The 16,817-nt window shown below is 37.9% G+C and overlaps 1 protein-coding gene across 1 annotated transcript in view; it reads left to right on the forward strand.

The window, feature by feature from the left end:
- Positions 1–16,817, forward strand: part of LOC112226415 (collagen alpha-1(XI) chain) — a 200,433-nt gene that overhangs the window by 70,507 nt on the left and 113,109 nt on the right. Inside the window, exons 6-9 of the mRNA XM_042308330.1 lie at positions 7,025–7,126; positions 7,788–7,844; positions 10,064–10,366; positions 12,517–12,579. Coding sequence (XP_042164264.1) covers positions 7,025–7,126; positions 7,788–7,844; positions 10,064–10,366; positions 12,517–12,579 — 525 coding nt within the window. The remainder of the gene's footprint in view (positions 1–7,024; positions 7,127–7,787; positions 7,845–10,063; positions 10,367–12,516; positions 12,580–16,817) is intronic.

Consider the following 16,817-nt stretch of genomic DNA (forward strand, 5'->3'; position numbering starts at 1 on the left):
AAGAAATCAGCCAAGACCTCAGAAAAAAAAATGTAGACCTCCACAAGTCTGGTTCATCCTTGGGAGCAATTTCCAAATTCCTGAAGGTACCACGTTCATCTGTACAAACAATAGTACGCAAGTATAAACACCATGAAACCACGCAGCCGTCATACCGCTCAGGAAGGCGACGCATTCTGTCTCCTAGAGATGAACGTACTGTGGTGCGAAAAGTGCAAATCAATCCCAGAACAACAGCAAAGGACATTGTGAAGATTCTGGAGGAAACAGGTACAAAAGTAACAGGTAAAAGGTACAAAAAGTACAAAAGTCCACAGTAAAATGAGTCCTATATTGACATAACCTGAAAGGCCACTCAGCAAGGAAGAAGCCACTTCTCCAAAACCACCATAAAAAAGCCAGACTATGGTTTGCAACTGCACATGGGGACAAAGATCGTACTTTTTGGAGAAATGTCCTCTGGTCTGGTGAAACAAAAATAGAAGTGTTTGGCCATAATGACCATCGTTCTGTTTGGAGAGAAAAGGGGGAGGCTTGCAAGCCGAAGAACACCATCCCAACCGTGGAGCACGGGGGTTGGCAGCATCATGTTGTGGGGGTGCTTTGCTGCAGGAGGGGCTGGTGCACTTCACAAAATAGATGGCATCATGAGAAGGGAAAATGATGTGGATATATTGAAGCAACATCTCAAGACATCAGTAAGGAAGTTAAAGGATGCTTGCAAATGGGTTTACCAAATGGACAATGACCCCAAGCAGACTTTCAAAGTTGTGGCAAAATGGCTTAAGGACAACAAAGTCAAGTCATTGGAGTGGCCATCACAAAGCCCTGACCTCAATCCTATAGAAAACCCTATAGAAAATTTGAAGGGCAGAACTGAAAAAGTGTGTGCGAACAAGGAGGCCTACAGACATGACTCAGTTACACCAGCTCTGTCAGGAGGAATGGGACAAAATTCACCCAACTTGTTGTCGGAAGCTTGTGAAAGGCTACCAGAAATCTCACCGAAACGCTTGACCCAAGTTAAACAATTTTATTGCAATGCTACCAAATACTAATTGAGTGTATGTAAACTTCTGACCCACTGGGAATGTGATGAAAGAAACAAAAGCTGAAATAAATCATTCTCTCTACTATTATTCTGACATTTCACATTCTTAAAATAAAGTGGTGATCCTAACTGACCTAAGACAGGGGAATTTTTACTCAGATGAAATGTCAGGAACTGTCGAAAACTAAGTTTAAATGTATTTGGCTAAGTTGTATGTAAACTTCCGACTTCAGCTGTAGATGGGAGGGTTTGAGGGGGAGCTGAAGGGTACGACTAAAAATAACAACAACAAAAAAAGTGTACTGATATAAAATATACAATACTGTATATGTAAAATGAACAGTACATACTGTATATGTCCTCCTTTCACAGACTATGAAGGAAAATATATATTGTAATATTATTATCAGGTGCATATGTTTTTTCAGCTACATCAAAATGGCTATATGTGGGTTATGTGGAAATTACAGAAAAACTTACTTGAACATTTAGAACATTTCACTCATGGATAAAATGGACAGTCCAGTCTAAGACCTCAGGTTTACGTTTATTCTGAACACACACACACACACACACACACACACATACATACACACACACACGCACATACACACACACACACACACACACACACACACACACACACACACACACACACACACACACACACACACACACACACACACACACACACACACACACACACACACACACACACACACACACACACACACACACACACACACACAATTTATTCCTAACCCTAACCTTTACACTAACCTTAATTCCAAACCCCTAATCTGCAAACGTAACCCTAACATCTAACCCTAACCCCTAACCCCAATTCTAACCCTAACCCCTAACCCCAATTCTAACCCTAAACCTAACCCCTAACCCCAATTCTAACCCTAAACCCTAACCCCAATTATAACCCTAAACCTAACCCCTAAGCCTAAAATAGCCTTTTTTTCTGGCGAAATGTCCGCACTTGTCAGAATCTTCCTTGTTTTCCTTGACTTCTGGTTCCCACAAGGATAGTGAAACCAACAACAACAACAACAACAACAACAACAACACACGCTCTCCACACACACGTTGAGTTTCACATGACCAGGGTTCATGATTGCAGTGTTGAAGAGGGCAGTAAAAACCCAGCATGCATTAAAAACAGGATGTTAAATGCTAGCCAATGAAAACTCATCTGCCTGGGCCGTGTTTTTCAACTGCCAAAGATCGCCTCTAGGCCTCTACCAAGCCACTCTGAAAGACCTTTCTAAAAATGGGTGTGTGTGTGTGTGTGTGTGTGTGTTTATGGGTGAACCCTTATGGGCAACCTAAACATAGCAGGGGATTTAATTACAATTCTGAAAGTAGATACAGGTCTTTAAGTTACAGTACTTTGAGAGACATAAAACATAACGTCTGATTCCCACAGGGCCCAAGTGGCTCTGGGCTAAAGTAGTGCACTCTGTAGGGAATAGGGTGCCATAGGGCTCTGGTCTAAAGTAGTGCACTATATAGGGAATAGGGTGCCATAGGGCTCTGGTCTAAAGTAGTGCACTCTGTAGGGAATAGGGTGCCATAGGCCTCTGGTCTAACATAGCAGGGGATTTAATTACAATTCTGAAAGTAGATACAGGTCTTTAAGTTACAGTACTTTGAGAGACATAAAACATAACGTCTGATTCCCACAGGGCCCAAGTGGCTCTGGTCTAAAGTAGTGCACTATGTAGGGAATAGGGTGCCATAGGGCTCTGGTCTAAAGTAGTGTACTCTGTAGGGAATAGGGTGCCATATTGCTCTGGTCTAAAGTAGTGCACTATGTAGGGAATAGGGTGCCATAGGGCTCTGGTCTAAACTAGTGCACTATGTAGGGAATAGGGTGCCAAAGAGTGGTTGGACTTGATCAACTCATTAATTACTAGCTTCCTTTTTAATATATTTTGTAGTTAATTTATTCATTACTAGCTTCTGAGAAATAAGAAGAAATATGAAGAACACGATAAGGAAGTAAGTTAGCATACCATATACAGGGTCAGTTCTAGTACCATATTTACAACGTGCAGGGATACTGGTGCACCGGGTACCGCCTGCCGTGCCGGGACATGGGTGATTGGAGTTTTTAACGATTTACCTTCCTCTGACACCGCCTGGTATAGAGGTCCTGGATGGCAGGGAGATCGGCCCCAGTGATGTACTGGGCTGTCCGCACCACTTTCTGTAGCGCCATGGGATCGAGGGCGGTGCTGTTGCCATACCAGGCGGTGATACAGACAGTCAAAATGCTCTCAACGGTGCAGCTGTAGAACTTTTTTGAGGATTTGAGTGTCCATGCCAAACTTTTTCAACCTCCTGAGGGGCAAGAGGCGCTGTCGTGCCTTCTTCTTGACTGTGCGTGTGTGCTTGGACCATTTTAAGTCTTAGTGATTTGGACACTTGAAGCTGTCAACCTGCTCCACTGCAACCCTGTCGATGTGGATGGGGTGACTCACCCCCCTCGTTTCCTGTAGTCCACAATCAGCTGCTTGGTGTTACTGATGTTGAGGGAGAGCTTGTTGCTCTGGCACCACACTGCCAGGTCACTGACCTCCTCCCAGTAGGCTGACTCAGCCTACCACTGTCGTGTCGTCAGCAAACTTGATGATGGTGTTGGAGTCGTGGGTGAATAGGGAGTACAGGAAGGGACTAAGTACACACCCCTGTGGAGCCTGTTGAGGGTGTTGAGGGTCAGCGTGGCGAAGGTAATATTGCTCCAGTTGCAGAGGGAAGAGTTCAGACCCAGAGTCCTAAGCCTGGTGACGACTTTGGAGGGGTCAATGGTGTTGAACTCTGAGCTGTAGTCAATGAACAGCATTCTCACATAGGTATTCCTTTTATCTAGATGGGTGAGGGCAGTGTGGAGAGAGCAAATGAGATTGCGTCATCTATGGATGGGGGGGTATGCAAATTGGGGTGGGTCTAGGTTGTCTGGGAAGGTGGGGTTAATGTGTGCTATAACCAGCCTCTCAAAGCACTTCCTGATTACAGATGTGAGTGCTACAGGGTGGTAGTCATTGTGGCATGAAGCCTTAGAGTTCTTTGGAACAGGGATGATTGTGGTCATCTTAAAACATGTGTGGATTACAGACTGGGACAAGGAGAGGTTGAAAATGAACGTGAATATGCCTGCCAGCTGTTCTGCGCATGCTATGAGAACACGCCATGGAATACAGTCAGGCCCTGCTGCCTTGTGGGTGTTGACCTGATTAAAGACCTTTCTCAGGTCGGCCTCGGAGAGCGAGTCCACTGGGTCGGTGATGGCCCTCACAGCCAGCACGATATTGTTGTTGTCAAAGCGTGCATAAACTGCATTGAGTTTGTCTGGTAGAGAGGCATTGTTGGGCAGATCACGGTTGGGTCTTCCTTTGTAATCCGTAATGGACTGTAGCCCCTGCCACATGCATGTAATATGATTCCACATTCATCCTATATTGTCCTTTTTGCTCATTTGATGACTCTGCAGAGGTCATAGCTGGTCTTCTTGTACTTATTCCTGTCCTCGGCCGTAGCCTCAGGGTTGTCTGCAATAGCTATGTCCTTTAGTTTAGCTCCAACCTCGATGTTAATCCAGGGCTTTTTAATTATGGAATCAGCAAACAATCACTTTGGGGACAATTTTGCCTATGGATTTTCTAATGAAGCCGGTGACGAAGATGGTTAGCTCGTCTCGAAACAGATTCCAATCAGCGCTGGCAAAGCAGTCGTGTAGCATAATCTCTGATTCTGGTGACCATTTCTCAACGGAACGAGTCACGGGTACTTACTTCCTGTTTGAGTTTCTGCTTGTAAAGATGAAGCGAGAGTACTGATTTGGACAATGGTGGACAAGGGAGGGCCTTGTATGCTTGTTTGTGGGTAGAATAGCACTAGGACTTTATCGTCCCTTGTGGCAGTGGAGATGTGTTGATGGAAGTTGGGCATCACGTGTCGTAGAGACGCAGAATTAAAATCACTGGCAACCAGAAAAGGAGCTGCTAGATGTTGGTTTTCTTGCCTGTTTATAACCTTGTACATTTAGGTGGTAGATCAGTTTTAATATAATATAGATTGTTGGTTCTATCAATGTAATTGTCTGCATCATTTCCAATCCCCCATTAAATATTTAGTAAGGAAATAAATACATATACAGTATATATTGTTATATATTACCCGTCAAAAGTTTTAGAACACCTATTCATTCAAGGGTTTTTCTTTATTTTTTACTATTTTCTACATTGTAGAATTATGGTGAAGACATTTAAAACTATGAAATGCCATGAGTGTCATCAAGTCAAAGGGTGGCTACTAAAATATATTTGGATTTGTTTAACACTTTTTATTTTATTTATTTTTTTAACACTTGTTTGGTTACTACATGATTACATATATGTTATTTCATAGTTTTGATGTCTTCTTCTACAATGTAGAAAATAGTAAAAAAATTATGAAAACCCCTTGAATGAGTAGCTGTGTCCAAACATTTGTCTGGTACTGATACATTCGGAAAGTATTCAGACCCATTGACTTTTTAAAGCATTTTACAGCCTTATTCTAAAAACATGTTTTATTTTCTTCAACCCACAAACTGCTGTTGTTTTTATTGTTACAAACATATTACAAATAAAAAGCTGAAATATGACTTTGCATAAGTATTCAGACCTTTTACTCAGTATTTTGTTGAAGCACCTTTGGCAGCTTTGATTTCAGCCTCAAGTCTTCTTGGGTATGACTCTGATCTCTGGAGAGACCTGAAAAATAAGCTGTGCAGCAATGCTCCTCATCCAACCTTACAGAGCTTGAGAGGATCTGCAGAGAATAATGGGCGACTCTGGAATGCTGGCCTTCTAGGCAGAGTTGCAAAGAAAAAGCCATATCTCAGACTGGCCAATAAAAATAAAAGATTAAGATGGGCAACAGAACACAGATACTGGACAGAGGAACTCTGCCTAGAAGGCCAGCATCCCGGAGTCGCCTCTTCACTGTTGATGTTGAGACTGGTGTTTTGCGGATACTATTTAATGAAGCTGCTAGTTGAAGACTTGTGAGGCGTCTGTTTCTCAAACTAGACAATCTAATGTACTTGTCCTCTTGCTCAGTTGTGCACCAGGGCCTCCCACTCCTCTTTCAATTCTGGTTGGAGCCAGTTTGCTCTGTTCTGTGAAGGGAGTAGTATACAGCTTATAGGCAATTTCTCGCATGGAATAGCCTTCATTTCTCAGAACAAGAATAGACTGACGAGTTTCAGAAGAAAGGTCTTTGTTTCTGGCCATTTTGAGCCTGTAATCGAACCCACAAATGCTGATGCTTCAGATACTCAACTAGTCTAGAGAAGGCCAGTTTTATTGCTTCTTTAATCAGCACTACAGTTCTCAGATGTGCTAACATAATTGCAAAAGGGTTTTCTATTGATCAATTAGCCTTTTAAAATGATAAACTTGGATTAGCTAACACAACGTGCCATTGGAACACAGGAGTGATGGTTGCTGATAATGGGCCTCTGTACACCTATGTAGATATTCCATAAAAAATCTGCCGATTCCAGCTACAATAGTCATTTACAACATTAACAATGTCTACACTGTATGTCTGATCAATTTTATGTTATTTTAACGGACAAAAAAAAAGGGTTTTCTTTCAAAAACCATTTTGAAGTGACCCCAAACTTTTCAACAGTAGTGTATATATACTTAAGGATGCTTAAAGCGTTGTCTGTGAGTAATTTGATTTTTTTTTTTACAACACACACTCCAGTACCATATTTAGAGTTTAGTTTAAAGAGAGCATGGGAACAGTGTGAACAACAATAAGCCTATAATTCTCCTTCAACAGCTCTCATCTCAGTCGTAGCCATGTAAATATGAAGGATGTGATTTATCATATTTTCCTTTTTTTTAATGTTTGAAAAAGAGACAATGTGTGTACTGACTGGTTGCCTGTCCCTTCTCTCCCGTCCAGTACAATTCGTACGACCTAGACTACAGTGAGGTCTATGACTACAGTGAAGGAGAAGAAGCCACTGAAACTGTCCCAACCGAAGGAGCCAAACCTGCACCTGAGGTAAAATACACCTGTAGATTCACACACACACACACGCACACGCGCGCACGCACACGCACACACACACACACACACACACACACACACACGCGCACATGCACATGTGCGCACACACACACACGCACACACACACACACACACACGCGCACACACACACACACACACACACACGCACACGCACGCACATGCACATGCGCGCACGCACACACACACACACACGCACACACACACACACACGCACACACACACACACACACACACACACACACACACACACACACACACACATGCACACACACACACGCACACACACACACACACACACACACACACACACACACACACACACACACACACACACGCACACACACCCCAAATGGACAATGACTCCATTCAATGAAGATGAGTCATACCTGTCTAATATCTAACATAGATATAGATATAAGTATATCTATACTGTCTAATCGACAGTTACTACCATTGTTCTAAAATGGTCATTACAATAGATGTTGCTATCACATCGTGCTGCTGACTCAATGTTGTAGTGTGGATTTAACAGCATCATTCCAAGCCCTTTTTTTTCTTATTCTTCATCATTCCACCATTTTGTTTTTTTAAACTGTCTTTTTCTTTGTTTTTGCTCTGTGCTGTCGTGTGATAGGCTGTGGACGTAGCTCCACCCGCTGAGAATCCTACAGACTCAACCGTTCCAATCCTGGTATGTTGGCATGCTTCTCTTTGTCTACGATGACGACACGTTATCACTAAAGTAGTACTCTGTGTTGTCTCATCTTACTAAAACTACTGAGTTTAACAGACTGTGTGTGTGTCCAAAAATAACACCCTATTCCCATAAATAGTGCACTACTTTTGACCAGAGTCTGCAGGAGACTATTTGGTGCTTGTCAAAAGTAGTGCACTATATAGGGAATAGGGTAGCATTAGGGATGTATATTTAGGGTAGCATTAGGGATGCATTAGGATGTATATTTAGGGTAAATATTTAGGGAATAAAGCATTAGGGATGTATATTATTTAGCATTAGGGATGTATATTTAGGGTAAAGTAGTGCACTATATAGGGAATAGGGTAGCATTAGGGATGTATATTTAGGGTAAAGTAGTGTACTATGTAGGGAATAGGGTAGCATTAGGGATGTATATTTAGGGTAAAGTAGTGTACTATATAGGGAATAGGGTAGCATTAGGGATGTATATTAGGGTAAAGTAGTGTACTATGTAGGGAATAGGGTAGCATTAGGGATGTATATTAGGGTAAAGTAGTGTACTACTGGACCTCAGAGGACATCAAAGGAAGCGTTTGATGTGAAATGACAAAGATGGACCAATTTAAAGCACGTTGGATTATTGCGACAGCTGAGCTGCCAGACAGAGGAACATCAAACGCTTTATGTGGTGGTTTGATGTATATGTGGAATGCTGGAACGCCTGCCAATACCACATGACGTGTGATACAACGACCTCACGTTATATTCTGGTAACAGTTTTCTCCTGGTGAAAGAGAGGTGCGGCGTGGTTATTTGTAAACATCTTTAGTAAAGATGAAAACGTGAACACTATACAAAACAATAAACGTGGAAAAACCAAAACAGCCCTATCTGGTGCAACAAACACAGAGACAGGAACAATCATCCACAAGAGACCCAAAGAATATGGCTGCCTAAATATGGTTCCCAATCAGAGACAACGATAACCACCTGCCTCTGATTGAGAACCACTTCAGGCAACCATAGACTTACCTAGAATACTTAACTAAACACTATCCCATAAACTACAAAACCCCTAGACAAAACAAACCACATAAATCACCCATGTCACACCCTGGCCTAACCAAAATAATAAAGAGAACACAGAATACTAAGACCAGGGTGTAACAATTCTGGTGAGAACGTTTTCCGTGTCCATTCATTCCAATTTGGATACAATGAAATGGCTGGTGAATAATGAGACAGAGTAGTATTTGTATTCTCAAAGAGATTGCTTAAAGTATTTAGGCTTTCTACAAGCAGCTCGGGGGAATACAACGCAGGTTGTCTTTATGTGGATCTCTTGATTCTAAACTCACCATCCAGCGAGTCACCATCCAATTAACAAATGACAGTCCTCAGTTTGCAATCTCCAAGTTAGATTACTAGATATTACAAAGATCAAGGAATAAACAGTCTTGGATGGTCTTCTTAATCTCTACCGTCTTCCTTGGAGTCATCCGAACCCTGTGTGGCGTTTAGGGTGCATCCCAAATGATACCCTATTCATTATTGGGCTCTGGTCAAAAGTAGTGCACTTTGTAGGGAATAAGGGTGCCACATGTTTCTACAGTCCCCTTTTGATATCCATCAGAAAGAACACTTCAATCTGATCTTGATATAAACTGAACTAGTAAAACTCTGCCTGCTAATGAATTGTGACCAACGGGGTTCATAAAAACTCTACTAGTAAAATTCTGCCAGCTAATGAATTGCGACCAACGGGGCCGCATCCCATATCCTCTTTTTTGTCTCCAGTTTCCTGTCGTTTTATATGGTCAATCAGGAATTCCCTGCTTCCTTTTATTTATCCTTCTTAGACATAACTAACGCAGGGAAATACTGGTAACTGGGTTATTCACCAACCTTTCACCCTCTTTTATATGCTGCCTACTTCTGTGGCCCATATTTACAAGTTATCCAAGACCTTTGAGCGCTGATCTAGGATTACTTTTACTTTTCAGATTATGGAGAAATAAGACAGGCGGGGATCATGTTTTTAGGTCACCTGACCTACTGACACGTAGCATCTGTATCAAACCAATGATGAATTAAATGTTTTTTTTAAATTAGAAACATTAACCAATAGGTGAACTATTCCTCTCTCTAACCTCAACCCTCCATGTTCCCTCCCACTGCCTCCCCGCCCCCTCCTCACATCGACCAATCAGAACTACGACGAGGAAATAGTCGACGATTACGTCACCGGCGTGGAGCAGGTCGACGCCGACCCTACGGCTGCAGCAGAAATCGGCTCTGATACCAAAGGTCCCGACCCCGGCGCAGAATCGTACGATTTTAAGGAGTACGATATGAAGGAATACGGTGATATTAAAGAGATTGATACGAAACAGACGTATGAGTACGGTGACTATGGCGACTACGGCACCGGCGACACCAAACCTACCTCCTTCCCAGCCTACGAGGATGAGTTTGGGCCGGGCGTACCTGCTGAGACCGACACAGATAGTAGTGTAAGTTGAATTTTATACTCATCCTGAATATACACATCTCAGAGACCAGTACATCTGAGTCTATGAGGCCTAACATAGAACCTAACATAGAACCTGAAATAGATGATAAACAAAAGTGAAATAAACAATAAAAATGAACACTGTAGCCATTTTGTTTTCAGTCCCACTGTCCCACTGTACATCTGAGTCTATGAGGCCTAACATAGAACCTACTCAGGAGCTACTGCTGAAGGTACACGATGCTACTGTTGGCTTGGGAGGAGTGTCTGTGTGATTAGGGATATGTACCACAGAGCGAGGCGTCGATACTGAATGGAGATACACATCTCACTTCGTAACAATCCCTCTAACTCTCTCTGTTTTTCTGAACTCCCTCACTCTCTCTCTCATTCTCTCTCTCTCTCTCTCTCTCTCTCCATCTCTCTCTCTCTCTCTCTCTCTCTCTCTCTCTCTCTCTCTCTCTGTGTCTGTCTTTCTGATCTCCCTCCCTCACACTCTCTCTCGTTCTCTCTTTCAATTCAATTCAAGGGCTTTATTGACATGGGAAACATATGTTAACTTTGCCAAAGCAAGTGAAATAGATGATAAACAAAAGTGAAATAAACAATAAAAATGAACTGTAAACATTACACTCAAAGAGGTTCCGAAAGAATAAAGACATTTTGTTTCTAGTCCCACTGTAGCCATTTTGTTTCCAGTCTCACTGTAGCCATTTTGTTTCCAGTCCCACTGTAGCCATTTTGTTTCCAGTCTCACTGTAGCCATTTTGTTTCCAGTCCCACTGTAGCCATTTTGTTTCCAGTCCCACTGTAGCCATTTTGTTTCCAGTCTCACTGTAGCCATTTTGTTTCCAGCCACTGTAGCCATTTTGTTTGTTTCCAGTCAGTCCCACTGTAGCCATTTTGTTTCCAGTCCCACTGTAGCCATTTTGTTTCCAGTCTCACATTTTGTAGCCATTTTGTTTCCAGTCTCACTGTAGCCGTTTTGTTTCCAGTCCCACTGTAGCCGTTTTGTTTCCAGTCTCACTGTAGCCATTTTGTTTCTAGTCCCACTGTAGCCATTTTGTTTCCAGTCCCACTGTAGCCGTTTTGTTTCCAGTCTCACTGTAGCCATTTTGTTTCCAGTCTCACTGTAGCCATTTTGTTTCTAGTCCCACTGTAGCCATTTTGTTTCCAGTCCCACTGTAGCCATTTTGTTTCCAGTCTCACTGTAGCCATTTTGTTTCTAGTCCCACTGTAGCCATTTTGTTTCCAGTCCTATTTCTCCCACAGCAGTGGAGGTCAGTACTGTTCAAGATGAGGGAGGACAATCACTTTTCCATGAACACGGCCTTATTTCTATTACAGCATATTGGATGACTGTCATTCATTTTCCATTCAGCCAGCTCAATGTAATAGTGCTAAGTTTAGGTTACGACATGATACTCTTTATTTTTTCCCCTATACCAATCATGAGGTTGCTACAACCGAGCTTATGAATGAAAGGTTAACAACGTTTCATCATGAATTCTTCCTGTGTGAAGTCATTGTGTCAACAATATCAGGTGTCCAGGACCCTCGCTGGGTTCAGTTAGTTATGTACATCCCAAATGGCACCCTATTCCCTATATAGTGCACTACACATAGGGCCCTGGTCAAAAGTTGTGCACTATAAAAGGAACACAGTGCAATTTGGGATACATCTCTGTTTGTCATCTTCAGTGGCTTTGGAAAACTAACCAATATCATTCGGACCAAGACTCAAATTGTGGCTTCTTTACGAACCACATCTTGTGGTTAATAATTCCTACGTAGACTAAAAACACATTTAGCATATAGCCTTAACAAATGTTCCACTACCAGGCACAGACAGGCACTCGGCATTTTGAAGGGGTCTGGATCTTTTCTTATCTCGTTTACAGCTGGAAGTGGTAGTGTATTAAATTCTCAGAATCTCCTGGTGAAATGAGGACACCCGATTGGGTAGGACTTCCCTTGCTTGACTTCCCATGACTACTTCACCACTGATTGGTAATAATTCACACTGCTGGTGTTTGTGACGTCAGCTTAGAACCTGGTGATGCTGCCACCACGCCCACAGAAGCCCCCCGTGTATGGTTGACAACTCGCAGATCTGTATTCTGATAGGATGTCTCTGTGGTGTGTTTTCAGATTGGAGGAGGTAGATATGGCGGAGAGAAAGGAGAGAAGGGAGAACCCGCCATCATTGAACCCGTAAGTGGAAGGCAGCACGTTTTATCACTATTGTATAACTAGGTATCAATGATGCATCAGCTACAACCGAGGAGTTAACTTTGCCGTAAACATCATTTTCTGACGTTTCTCCTGCTTCAGCTCAGTCCCACTCCATGTTTCCCCGACTCATAAACATGACACGTTGTACAACCACTGGGTATTAATCACTACTGTATAACTAGTTATTATCACTACTATATAACTAGTTATTATCACTACTATATAACCAGTTATTATCAATACTGTATAACCAGTTATTATCACAACTGTATAACTAGTTATTATCACTACTATATAACTAGTTATTATCAATGCTATATAACTAGTTATTATCACTACTGTATAACTAGTTATTATCACTACTATATAACTAGTTATTATCGATACTGTATAACTAGTTATTATCACTACTATATAACCAGTTATTATCAATACTGTATAACCAGTTATTATCACAACTGTATAACTAGTTATTATCACTACTATATAACTAGTTATTATCAATGCTATATAACTAGTTATTATCAATACTGTATAACCACTTATTATCACTACTGTATAACTAGTTATTATCACTACTATATAACTAGTTATTATCAATACTATATAACTAGTTATTATCACTACTGTATAACTAGTTATTATCACTACTATATAACTAGTTATTATCACTACTATATAACTAGTTATTATCGATACTGTATAACCAGTTATTATCACTACTGTATAACTAGTTATTATCACTACTATATAACTAGTTATTATCAATACTGTATAACCAGTTATTATCACTACTGTATAACTAGTTATTATCACTGCTGTATAACTAGTTATTATCACTACTGTATAACTAGTTATTATCACTACTATATAACTAGTTATTATCAATACTGTATAACCAGTTATTATCACTACTGTATAACTAGTTATTATCACTACTGTATAACTAGTTATTATCACTACTATATAACTAGTTATTATCAATACTATATAACTAGTTATTATCACTACTGTATAACTAGTTATTATCACTACTATATAACTAGTTATTATTAATACTATATAACTAGTTATTATCAATACTGTATAACTAGTTATTATCACTACTGTTTATCTAGTTATTATCACTACTGTATAACTAGTTATTATCACTACTATATAACTAGTTATTATCAATACTATATAACTAGTTATTATCACTACTGTATAACTAGTTATTATCACTACTGTATAACTAGTTATTATCACTACTGTATAACCAGTTATTATCACTACTGTATAACTAGTTATTATCACTACCATATAACTAGTTATTATCAATACTGTATAACCAGTTATTATCACTACTGTATAGCTAGTTATTATCACTACTATATAACTAGTTATTATCACTACTATATAACTAGTTATTATCCCTACTATATAACTAGTTATTATCACTACTATATAACTAGTTATTATCAATACTATATATAACTAGTTATTATCACCACTATATAACTAGTTATTAGCACTACTATATAACTAGTTATTAGCACGACTATGTAACTAGTTATTAGCACGACTATATAACTAGTTATTATCACTACTATATAACTAGTTATTATCACTACTATATAACTAGTTATTATCACTACTATATAACTAGTTATTAGCACGACTATGTAACTAGTTATTAGCACGACTATATAACTAGTTATTATCACTACTATATAACTAGTTATTATCACTACTATATAACTAGTTATTAGCACTACTATATAACTAGTTATTATCACTACTATATAACTAGTTATTATCAATACTATATAACTAGTTATTATCACTACTGTATAACTAGTTATTATCACTACTGTATAACTAGTTATTATCACTACTATGTAACTAGTTATTATTAATACTGTATAACCAGTTATTATCACTACTGTATAACTAGTTATTATCACTACCATATAACTAGTTATTATCAATACTGTATAACCAGTTATTATCACTACTGTATAGCTAGTTATTATCACTACTATATAACTAGTTATTATCACTACTATATAACTAGTTATTATCCCTACTATATAACTAGTTATTATCACTACTATATACCTAGTTATTATCAATACTATATAACTAGTTATTATCACCACTATATAACTAGTTATTAGCACTACTATATAACTAGTTATTAGCACGGCTATGTAACTAGTTATTAGCACGACTATATAACTAGTTATTAGCACGACTATATAACTAGTTATTATCACTACTATATAACTAGTTATTATCACTACTATATAACTAGTTATTATCAATACTATATAACTAGTTAGTATCACTACTGTATAACTAGTTATTATCACTACTATATAACTAGTTATTATCACTACTGTATAACTAGTTATTATCACTACTATATAACTAGTTATTATCAATACTATATAACTAGTTATTATCACTACTGTATAACTAGTTATTATCACTACTATATAACTAGTTATTATCGATACTGTATATCCAGTTATTATCACAAATGTATAACTAGTTATTATCACTACTATATAACCAGTTATTATCAATACTGTATAACCAGTTATTATCACTACTATATAACTAGTTATTATCAATGCTATATAACTAGTTATTATCAATACTGTATAACCACTTATTATCACTACTGTATAACTAGTTATTATCACTACTATATAACTAGTTATTATCAATACTATATAACTAGTTATTATCACTACTGTATAACTAGTTATTATCACTACTATATAACTAGTTATTATCGATACTGTATAACCAGTTATTATCACTACTGTATAACTAGTTATTATCACTACTATATAACTAGTTATTATCAATACTGTATAACCAGTTATTATCACTACTGTATAACTAGTTATTATCACTGCTATATAACTAGTTATTATCACTACTGTATAACTAGTTATTATCACTACTATATAACTAGTTATTATTAATACTATATAACTAGTTATTATCAATACTGTATAACTAGTTATTATCACTACTGTTTATCTAGTTATTATCACTACTGTATAACTAGTTATTATCACTACTATATAACTAGTTATTATCAATACTATATAACTAGTTATTATCACTACTGTATAGCTAGTTATTATCACTACTATATAACTAGTTATTATCACTACTATATAACTAGTTATTATCCCTACTATATAACTAGTTATTATCACTACTATATAACTAGTTATTATCAATACTATATAACTAGTTATTATCACCACTATATAACTAGTTATTAGCACTACTATATAACTAGTTATTAGCACGACTATGTAACTAGTTATTAGCATGACTATATAACTAGTTATTATCACCACTATATAACTAGTTATTATCACTACTATATAACTAGTTATTATCACTACTATATAACTAGTTATTAGCACGACTATGTAACTAGTTATTAGCACGACTATATAACTAGTTATTATCACAACTATATAACTAGTTATTATCACTACTATATAAGTAGTTATTATCACTACTATATAACTAGTTATTAGCACTACTATATAACTAGTTATTATCACTACTATATAACTAGTTATTATCAATACTATATAACTAGTTATTATCACTACTGTATAACTAGTTATTATCACTACTATGACTAGTTATTATTAATACTGTATAACCAGTTATTATCACTACTGTATAACTAGTTATTATCACTACCATATAACTAGTTATTATCAATACTGTATAACCAGTTATTATCACTGCTGTATAGCTAGTTATTATCACTACTATATAACTAGTTATTATCACTACTATATAACTAGTTATTATCCCTACTATATAACTAGTTATTATCACTACTATATACCTAGTTATTATCAATACTATATAAATAGTTATTATCACCACTATATAACTAGTTATTAGCACTACTATATAACTAGTTATTAGCACGGCTATGTAACTAGTTATTAGCACGACTATATAACTAGTTATTAGCACGACTATATAACTAGTTATTATCACTACTATATAACTAGTTATTATCACTACTATATAACTAGTTATTATCACTACTATATAACTAGTTATTAGCACTACTATATAACTAGTTATTATCAATACTGTATAACCAGTTATTATCACTACTGTATAACTAGTTATTATCACTACTGTATAACTAGTTATTATCACTACTATATAACTAGTTA

Source organism: Oncorhynchus tshawytscha, linkage group LG28 (genome assembly GCF_018296145.1).
Source record: "Oncorhynchus tshawytscha isolate Ot180627B linkage group LG28, Otsh_v2.0, whole genome shotgun sequence".
In the NCBI taxonomy this organism is placed as follows: Eukaryota; Metazoa; Chordata; class Actinopteri; order Salmoniformes; family Salmonidae; genus Oncorhynchus; species Oncorhynchus tshawytscha.